At 32.1% G+C, this 11,215-nt stretch overlaps 1 protein-coding gene across 1 annotated transcript; it reads right to left on the bottom strand.

Annotated features, from left to right (window-relative positions):
- Window positions 1–4,906: 4,906 nt before the first annotated feature.
- On the bottom strand, window positions 4,907–10,306 carry LOC143632127 (BTB/POZ domain-containing protein At1g50280-like). Its single transcript, XM_077100707.1, has 3 exons — window positions 10,129–10,306; window positions 8,561–9,667; window positions 4,907–5,647 (listed from the first exon to the last, which is right to left on the bottom strand). Exons 1-3 carry the CDS (start codon window positions 10,192–10,194, stop codon window positions 5,129–5,131), a joined length of 1,692 nt encoding a protein of 563 aa, XP_076956822.1. The 5' UTR covers window positions 10,195–10,306; the 3' UTR covers window positions 4,907–5,128.
- Between the last annotated feature and the right edge of the window lie 909 nt (window positions 10,307–11,215).

Raw genomic sequence — 11,215 nt, 5'->3', positions numbered from 1 at the left:
TTGAAACGTATTAACTTAATTTATTTATTTCAAACAAATAAATACATTTTAGAACAAAACGTATTAACTCAATTAGTTTAATACGTTTTGTTTTAATACGTTTCTGTTTTTTTTATCGAACATTTTGTTTTATATCGTTACCTGCAAATAAAACAGAACGTACTAAAACAAAACGTATTAATCACTTTTGATAAAACGTTTTTATAAAACGTTTTGATATAATCAATTTCGATAAAATGTTTTAATAAAACGTTTTGATATAAACGTATTAATCAATTGTAGGGTCAATTGTAATATAATCAATTGATAAAACTTATTAATCAGTTGTGATATCAAAACGTTTTGATATCACATTTAGATAAATCGTATTAATCAAGACTACAAGTTTTGGGTTTTGCAGATATCCCACTGATCCACCTATAGTTTATTGTTATTAATCACTAATTCACTATAATAAAACGTTTTGATATAATCAATTTTGAACGTTGTCGACGGTGATGATGGTGTCGAGGAGGGTTGATGTCGCTGGCAAGCGAAGGTGAAGGAGGTGTGATGGTGTCGGTGAGGGGTGGTGGAGACAGATTGACGAAGAGGACGAACAGATGAGTGTAAATTTAAGTTATTTACAATTATGCCACCGTGTGAAATTGAAATCGATGTTCAAAAATCTCGCGTACGTAATGTACGATAAAGGATTATTACAATATCACCATTTTTGTTCAATAAGATACCAAAGTGGATGATTGACTCATTCCATACTAGAAAGAATCGCAGGAAATTCTTTGATAACACGGATTCCTATTTCTCAATGATATTCCACGATCAATACAATTGGCTGAATCCCGTGAAATCATTTCATAGAAGTTCATTGAGATCTTCTTTTTATAAAGGAAATAAACTTCGATTCTTGAATAATCCACATCACTTCTGCTTCTATTGTAACAAAAGATTCCCCTTTTATGTGGAAAAGACCCGTATCAATAATTATGATTTTACGTATGGACAATTCCTCAATATCTTGTTCATTCGCAACAAAATATTTTCTTTGTGCGTCGGTAAAAAAAACATGTTTTTTGGGAGAGAGATACTATTTCAGCAATCGAGTCACAGGTATCTAACATATACATACCTAAGGCTTTTCCACAAAGTGGTGACGAAACGTATAACTTGTACAAATCTTTCCATTTTCCAACTTGATCCAATCCATTCGTTCGTAGAGCTATTTACTCGATAAAGAATTATTGTATTATATCCTTTATCATAGTCCAATAAATACACAATTACACATTTAATAGTCCATTACACAAATAGCCCATTATAAACAAACAAAAATATTATTGGACTAACTAAGGAGTAATTGGGTATTTCAGTTTGGGTATGGCTTACAATGGGAATCGAAATTTTGTTAACTTTATTTTATTTATCGTTTAACTTTGTTTGTTAATATAACAGTTAACGTCATCTTAACATGAGAACGTAGGAAATAATACTAATTTATAAAAAAATGAGAACGTAAGAAACAATACCAACTACAATACCAATCTACATAAACAATTATTTATAATAACAAAGAAAAAAACCTAAAAATTACAACAAAAGAATCAAAATAAACAACAAAATAATAACAACAAATACTTATATCAGCAAAAGAAAAAATCTAATAATAACAACAAAATATAAATAAGCAAATACTTATAACATCTCATAATCGAAAATTAGCAAATACGAACAAAAAATAACAACAAACATTTATAAAAATAAACCTAATAATAACAGCAAATTAGTTCTAATTGTTTTCATGTTAAGAATAAAATGTATTTGATCATGTTTCTATAAACATATAAGGGCCCATTTTAGGTATTAGGTTGAAGTGATGGTTCAGGAGAGAAATGAAATTACTATGAGAAATGTGAGAAGTGAATATGAGCCACTAGTTTTATTTTATGTTTTAAATGCTTAAAGATAAATGAGGAAAATATTAACGCATACTCTCTCTTTAATTAATATAACCAATAAATATAATAGTTATCTATTCAATTAATACAATTAATCAAATTATTATAATTGAAAAATAATAAGAATTTATTTATTTTTATAACTTATTTTTTCTCTCTTGAATTTTTATTCTACCCAAGTACAATTTATTCATACATTAAAATTTCTTTATATCCAAAACCAATTTCTTCCAACTCAATATATTAATATTCATCAACACGCAGTTACATTGTGATGAATAGTACAAAAAACTATCTTACACGTGTTTGCATTAAATATCAACAAAAAAGTACACAACCTACACAAATACATATAACCTACACTTATTCTAATAATAAGAAAACATATAACCTACACACAAAATTCAGCATCAATAAACTACACACACACATGAAAACGTATAACCTACACATGAAAAACATATAATCTACACTCGAAAATTTTATCCTACACAATTACAATTTATTCATACATTAAATTTTTTTTCTATCCTAAACCAATTTCTTCCAACTCAAAATATCAATATCAATCAACACATAGATACATTGTGATGAATAGTATAAAAAAAAACTATCTTTCATATGTTAGCATTAAATGTCAATAAAAAATATACAATCTAAACAAAAACATATAACATACACTTGTTTTAAGAATAAGAAAACATATTACCTACACACGAAAAACATATTACCTACACACGTATAGAATATATATATCCATAATTAGAGAGTAATTTATTATGGTTATATTAGTTGTATTAATTGAAGAGAGAGAATGCATTTATATTTTTTTCATTTATTTTTAAACATTTAAAACCTAAAATAAAACTAGTGACCCATATTTATTTCTCACATTTCTCACAGTAATCTCATTTCTCTCGTGAACTTAAACCTTAGGTTGAAAATGGCACATCTAAATATTTGCGTATAAAAGTCTGGATTAGCAAATGTTCCTTACTAAAATTTTGGATTGAATCAAGAGTGTAATTCTTAAAAGCAACAAAAACATAGGTGCTATCATAAATCAATACTTCCTTAAAACACCTTTAAAGCCATAACCTATGCCATAACACACAATTACGGGAGAAAACAATTGGCCAACAAGAGTATAATGATTTTCATAGTTCTATGTGTTATTTGCCTGTATTTAATGTAGTGTTAGTAAAAATCTTGGTATAATATGTATGCTCTTCCATTTTCTTTGGTAACTTCTGTTTTCTTTCATTACACATATGCTTATATTTTTGATTATTTTATCAACATTTCTATCCTCAATGAATCATAAAAGACCAATGCATAAGTGATCATCACTATCTTTTCGTCAATACGGCTTTGTAGATATTTTTCAACCAATCCTAAAAATATAAAATAACACTTGCATGCAAACTAGAACCAAAATCATTGTACACAAGAAAAAAGTATCAAATGAAGTTCGAAGAAGATATGATTGCACATGCATTCCCACAATCATAAACTTGTACTGCAGAAAAAGCGACGAGTCAATTCAATACCAGAAAATTGCAAAAAGAAGTGACAAAAGAACAAAAGTTGATCATCATATCATCATCGTACTCAGTATATCCCACCAATAGCAAAGCTATGGTAGGGTCTGAGGAGGGTAAGATGTAGACAGCCTTACCTCTACCCCATAAGGATAGAGAGGCTGCTTCCGGTGAGACCCCCGGCTCGATAGTAGTTTTGCATCAAGCCTTGGACATAAGGCACATAGCACTCAATCATCGGGACACCGGCTGATCGGTGCACTCAATCATCGGGACACCGGCTGATCGGTGCACTCAATCATAAGGATAGTAGTTTTGCATGATCGGTGCACTCAATCATCGGGACACCGGCTGATCGGTGCAAAGAACAAAAGTTGATGTTTAAGAAAAAGAAGAACTATGTAAACAAACCCAACATGTCCCAGATGCACCTAAATGATATTCTCCATTCACATGCCCACATTCTGTGATCCACATTCTATAGCAAGAGGATAAGCAAAGCGTTCATCGGTTCATTCAGATATTTTAATAAACACTTGGTAGACATATTGTGATCAAACAAATTGCAAATTGATAACAGGTTTTGTTGTTAGTAGTATAAGCAAACAATCATAAATTAATACGGACAACTTAACCAAACCATATATGATTATCCAAACACTCCCTAAATTTGAATGGTCCTTACTAACTAAGTGATAAATGACAACTCACAATATTGGAGATCTGTACATGGGGCATATGACTTTTGGTACATAGGACACTAATTGGTGGACCACAGGTCATCATTTCTTGTTCTTCAACATATCTAAAAGTTTGTTCAAGTAATACATAACAGACTTGTTCATTGGGCGAGAATCATTTTGGGTTTGCGGTTAAAATGTTCAACCTGAACACGACTCATATATTTAACTATTTGTGTCAAAAACATCAACTTTAGTTTGGGCACACTTAAAATTGTGTAAATTTGACACGACCTGTTTATTTAAATGTGTCAAACGGGTTGACGGGTAGTAATCAAGTTGTAAACATGTTAAGTGGTTGTAAATATAACTCAAAACATGATTATATACGTGTTTTGTAGGAAATTGTCACCCCTCCTTTTTCCCAAAACCCCATACATGCATGAAACTAGACAGTCCATCGGTCTTCAAAATTTCTATGAACAATGGTATCTAACATTGGTGTTAACTACTCTCTTATTTTTCTTTAAAGCAACTAACTCATGCACCATTTAAATCTTTACCGATGTTCATCACAAACTAGCCCTAAACCACTTGGGGAGGAACACCTAATTTATTACACATTTTGATACAACTATTCTACAAACCTTTTGGTAACAAACGTTACTTAAAGCCCATGCTTGAAGCAGTTAAAATCCTTATCATTCACATGTTGACACACAATTCCAAATCACTTAAGAAAACCCGAAGGAAAGATTTATTATCCGTTTACTTGCATATATACAAGAAATCAAACCGACGACACCAAATGGAAAACATTTTGATCAAACCCGGGCTTCAAGCAATCAATATACATAAAAATCACACTCATAACATATTTTTATATGCTTGAACACCAACAAAAATAATACAAAAAGAAAACCCATATTTAAACCAGAAAGCTTCAAAAGGGTCAACACAATCTTGGCAATGGTCTACCATGAGATGAACCTGAGAGCATGACTCGATCGCCCTTAACCATTCTCGACATCTGACCCTTCATCTCCCTACAAACCTTCTCCAACTCCACCACCCTCCATTGCATTCTTTGCAAGTTCAGTTTCACCACACCATCATCAAGTAGATCCTTATCTTGATCATATCTTGAGCTGTTTCTAGAGTTTTGATCCGGTGAATCATAGTGAACATGATCATGTGCGCCATTTTTGTTGTAGAGAACCATGAGTTCTCTGCTGCTTTTGGTCAATGGAGTTTGGTGTTCATGTTCGTTTATGTACGAGTAATCTTGATGACTATCGTTTGTATAAACCGTTGGGATGTTGGAATGTTGTGAAACAAGTGCTTGGACCGCAATTCTTGGTGGGATTCTCGGGTTTTTGGCTAAGTCTTTGCATGCTTCTAAGCTTAGCTTCTCATAATTTAAACACCGACATAGCCTTGATCTTTCTTCCAATGATAGGCATGGGTGTGACTGCAGATTTAAGCAACTTACTGTTAGAAACCGATAATAATACGCTAAACGCTCGAATATAGCTAAGTTGGAGCTTTACATATACAACTTGACTTGGCTGGCAAAACTAAGCAAGTCTCATTTAAATGAAAAATTATACATGAAATCATTATAAAATGAAAATTTAGATTTTAATAATCCAAACTATGACTATTAATAAAAAATAATCTACAAAATAAATTTAACCACTGACAGTCCTAACTTTCTTTCGTTGCTAAGGGTGATCCTATTGGCATAATAATCAGAATTTACAATCGATTTACATTTTGTTTCCACCTGATTTCCCGCTTGTAGTTTGCTCGTTTCATTCGTAGCTGTCAATGCTATAAGCGGAATTGAGTCAAAACCAAATGTAAATCAATGACGATTATGCTATTGGGATTGTCACTGGCAATAGAAATGAAAGCTAGGACCGCCAGTAGTCAAATTGACGGTATGAATTATTATCGGCAATGTGTGTCACAGTTTCGATATTAAAATTCATTTTTCAAAATCTAACTCAAAATACGTATTTTGTTATATATTTAAATTAAATTTATAAGTATAATTATTATAATAGGTATATACATGTATAATTAAAATAATTAAGTATGTGGTAAATAATAAACGAGTAGAGTCGAGTTGAACCAGTACATGAAAAACAACCAACACTTTAAACTCGAGCTTTAGACACGAAGCTTAAAAACGACTTTTAGAATGAATCAAGCCAAGCTCCTTAGGAATATACTCATATGGTATAAATTTAATGAGATAAAAAATAATGTTTAGTTTTTTATAAATTAAATAGAGTGTACGTGGTGTGGTACAAACTAGAAATCAATGTCGGGTTAAAAAGTAGTGTGTGGAGAGATCCTGTATTCATGTGGCTGTCCACTGGATTCTTCGGCCATTTACTAATTGACAGAGACAAACTGTCACCGAAACACCCAGTTACTCATCCCTTTTTGATTCCTTTCCCACAATTCACGTTCCCGTCATTTATTTCTTCTTATTATTCTCAAATAACTATGTTTTAATGCAAAATGTTAAAGTAGTTATATATACACTTCTATTTAATATGACAGTTATAAAAGATAAGTATTATTAATACATTTGATTTTAACATGCAAAATACGGCAAAATAAAAACAAAGACGGAAACCACTTAAAAGTCATGTGTTTTATCACGCGCAATTGCAACTACGGGTGTAAGTGAGCCGATCCGAGCCTAAGCTCAACCAGGCTCAAGTTCAGCCTGTTTAAATCATAGAGAGCTCGGGCTCAGCTCGTGATTAGTTTTCAAGATTGAGCTTGGCTTGGGTTTGACTCGTTTTTTATTAATTAATTAATTAATTTTTTTACAATACATTATTAAAATTTTAATTAACATAATATATATTATTTAGTTAATTTTATCATGATTTTATATATAATAGTTATCAATTAAATATAATAAGTAATAGGCTCGTTAAGGCTCACTAGATGGCTAGAGCTTGATAAGAGAAGCTCAGGCTCGTTTAAACTCGATTTGAGCTTTTTGCGAGCCGATCTCGAATAGCTTGCGAACAGCTTGGCTCATTTACACCCCTAAATTTACAACACCATATTTAAAGATAATGACTTAGGTATTAAAAACACGGTTTATTCATGTAATTAAGAAATTTTGTTAATATGTAACATTTTGTTTTGAAAATAAGTATTTAATATTCACCACAAATACTAATATATTAACTATATTGATGAAAAAAAAAACATAATTGAAAGTGAAATATAAGATTATTTATTAAAATAAATATAAAATAATACCAGTTGAAAGTACATTCCAAACACTTGGTCAGCCACTACACAAGTAGCTCGAGGTGTCGGGCCTTCAGCCGTCCGTGACGGACTGTTTGTTCATGGCTGGCTAATTACCTTTATATCCCTCGAAACATCTTTAATTAGTACATAAATTAATTAAATTAAAAGTTTACACTGAATTAATATAATCCCTAATTACTCTTGAGCCCACAGTCTTTTAGTATTTTTGTACAGATTGTATGAACAAGAAAAGGCAAAAATGGCAATAATGGCATAAGGCCACCCCTACAGAATAAAATGATAGATGAAAAAAAAACAAGAATTATTTATTAATTTTATATTGGAAAAAAAATGTTTAGAGTCAGTATATTTCTAGACGGTAGATTATTAAATTTCAAGCATTTATATATACTTATATTTTTTTATGAATATAAAATATTAAAAATCACATATCTATTAATAATTGTGTGAACCAGATAATATTGTTTAAACTATTATACCAGTCGATACCCTACCGACTAGTTACTAATAGCTATTTGGTTAAAATCGGTCAAAATCGAATAATTTGTACACAAAAATATTTCATTTCAATTCATCGCTAATCTATATCTGCTGTCCGATTAGTGCCTACTCCTAGTCATATATTAACCGGGTCCCTCCATGCATATATGACATGTAATCTAGTGGATTATTTATCAAACATCTAGAGTCGGTTAAAAAGTAAAAGACAATAGAACTAAGTATAAAAAGGGAAATAACTATGTATTTTATCACATCTCTTGTATTTTATGTTTTGTCTCTATGCTCCTTATATTCGGTCCATGGTTTTCCCTCGAGTTTTAAAATCTTTATTTTCCCATTTTTTCAAACATGGCTATATAAGTAGGGTTGCCATAAACTAATGTTATTTTATAGACCACAACATTTTAATACTAAATCAGATGAAAACATTTTATGATGCTTATTGCTAACTTAGAGAGTAACATAAATATATTCAGAATTTGCTACCACTAGGCTAGAAACCCTTCGGTTATTGCTTATTAGATAGAACCGTATTTCTATCATTTTAAAGTTTTTAAAAGTAATTAACATTTACCTCAAGATATATATCAATGGCTTTATAGACCCCATCAAAGCAATCTCTTGCACAATCTGGCAAACTCTCAGCAACCCCTAAAAACTTTGATATCTTCAAGCTTTGGTCTGGTGCAATCTCCCCCAAATATTTATCAACCAACCCCCCAACCTTCTTCATTCTTTCCAAACACACCCCCTCAACTTTATTACTCTCTCTTATCAACCTCAAAACAAGGTTCACATCATACACACCACTTGACCCATTATTACACACTAGCAAATCATCCACTTTTGCTTGATCAAGCATCCCACCAATCAACCTCTCCAACCCACCTCTACATTCTCTACTCAACCCAAAACTTGACACAATCCTTAACACCCAAAACAACCCTCTACAAGAAAATGCACTCTTTCCCATTAATACCACCCCGTAAACCGCGGTATCCGCAAGACCACCATACTCGCTCTTCGAAAACGCTTGTGTTTTCGACTGAGACGCGGTTTTTAGGTAATGCAAGAGGAACCTTGTGAGGGTTAAACTATTGTTATCATTCCCATAGCCACCTAAGGCTTTTACAAACCTTTCTATAATAAAAGGGGACAAAGTTGTCATATCATCATACCACCATAAGCCTTTGGATGATGAACATGATGACAATCTTAACAACGTCCCGGACTTTACCGTACTGTCGGGAGATGACGAGGACGACGACGAATGAAATAAAGCGGCCGAATCCGAATTTTGGGTTATTTTGATAATAAGATTGGATATAAGTTTTTCGATGAGACCGAAAGAGTCTGCATATTGAATGAATGGTGTGCAATTTTTGAGACAGTCACGGACGTCCGTGAAGGACCAGTCGGATATCCGGTTGAAAAGATCGGTTGTTTTGGGTAGGAGGCTGTCGTTCATGGCTAGATAAAGAGCACAACAATGAAGAAGAGAGACGTTTGTGAGTGTAATATCTAGTTCACCATTGTTGTAGTAGAATCTTGAAAGTAATTCAAACCCATCTGACCCACCCGGGAAATCGTTGATCTCGATTCCGGTTTTCCTGATCTGGGTTCGTTTCTTTTCTTTCTTGATCAGCTTCCTTAACTTCCCTGAGTATCTTGATATTGTTTTCTGCAAAAACCATAATTAGTTTAATTTCAAGAAACACTGCATCCTGCTATAGCTACACCACTCCCATCTGATTTCACACTGTCAAGCAGCCGTCCAGAAAACACTCAGACGGCCGTTTTAACCAAAAGAAAATTTAAATTTAAAATTATTAGTCAAAACAGTCGGTTGAAGCAGTGTGGGATTAGATGCTAGACGGTATGTATATAGCTGACCTGGTAAACTAAAACTGGTCAAGCTACAGCTACACCACCCTCATCTGATCTCACACTGTCAAACGGCCATCCATAAAACACTCAGACGACCATTCTGACCAAAAAGATCAAACTTCGAAATAAAAACTTATTAGTTAAAACAGTCATCTAAAACATTGTGGGATTAGATGTCAAACGGTATGTATATAGCTGACCTGGTAAAATGAAAGAATAACAAGAAGAACAAGAAGAAGCAATGGGAAGTGGTACCTCGTGGATATAGAATGTATGTTGGCCATTAATATGGACCTGCAAATCACAGAGTTCTGCTGCCATGGAGATTGTGGAAGTGGGAAAGAGGTGTGTGTAACTCAAATCATGGGTGTTTTTTGAGGACCACAATAATAATAATATGAAAAATGAGTTGAGATCACGAGAGTATGCGTTGGCCAAAAACAAGGATATATGTATATGAATATCATGTTGTGTAGCTAGGCACATGACCTATTAATTTGGCAACTATGATATAGACTGCCTATTAATTAACTAATTGATATATATCCGTATATCCATATATGTTTTGTGAGTCACGGATTGACGTTTTCCTTTCACTTGATTTTTGGTGATTTCAATTTGTTTCATTTTTCTATAATATATAATAAGACAAGTGGGAATTATTATTTTTTGTCTATGGAATATAGGGTACCAAATTGATATATAAATATATGAATTTTGCTATGATGTTTACTATGAAGAGCTAGAAATTTATTGGAAGGCATAATATATTTCTTTATTTTTTGTTAATGATTACATAGTCAATTATACGACCGAATACTACACTTATTTTCGAGCTTCTATTATATCTTTCAAACACTACCTAGTTTGTTTCGTGGTTGTCATGAATTTTACTTAATTTTTATTACATATTGAAGGCACCCCTACTTATGAAGGTATATGGTAATTGGTAAGTTGATTTATTAATTTTAGTCAAATTAGATTTTAATAGTTCTACTTTTTTATAGTTAGCTGATAACAATCTCATCTTAGAAAATAGCTATCGCTAGTCCCACTTTTCATACTAAAGGTGAGACCGATGACAACTATTTTTTAAGATGAAATTATTGTCGGCCAACTGTAAAAATGTGAATCTATTAAAATCCAATTTTGTTCTTATTTTCATTATTCTAATTTCAACTAACCACATTTCTCTAGAATCATGAAAACCTAGATCAAATTGTCAATTATTGTAGTTTGGTTAACCTATAAATTAGTACATGCTTCTTTTTCACTTTTAATCCTATCAATCACACCTATTTTCAACGACCATATTCAATTATTTAAAAGGGTAATTTAGTAA

The sequence above is a fragment of the Bidens hawaiensis genome, unplaced genomic scaffold (assembly GCF_021521415.1).
Source record: "Bidens hawaiensis isolate Kalapana, Puna unplaced genomic scaffold, B.hawaiensis_p1.1 tig00006365_1, whole genome shotgun sequence".
Classification (NCBI taxonomy): Eukaryota; Viridiplantae; Streptophyta; class Magnoliopsida; order Asterales; family Asteraceae; genus Bidens; species Bidens hawaiensis.
Note: the sequence above shows the minus strand (reverse complement) of the source record. Positions and strands in the feature narration are given on the sequence as shown.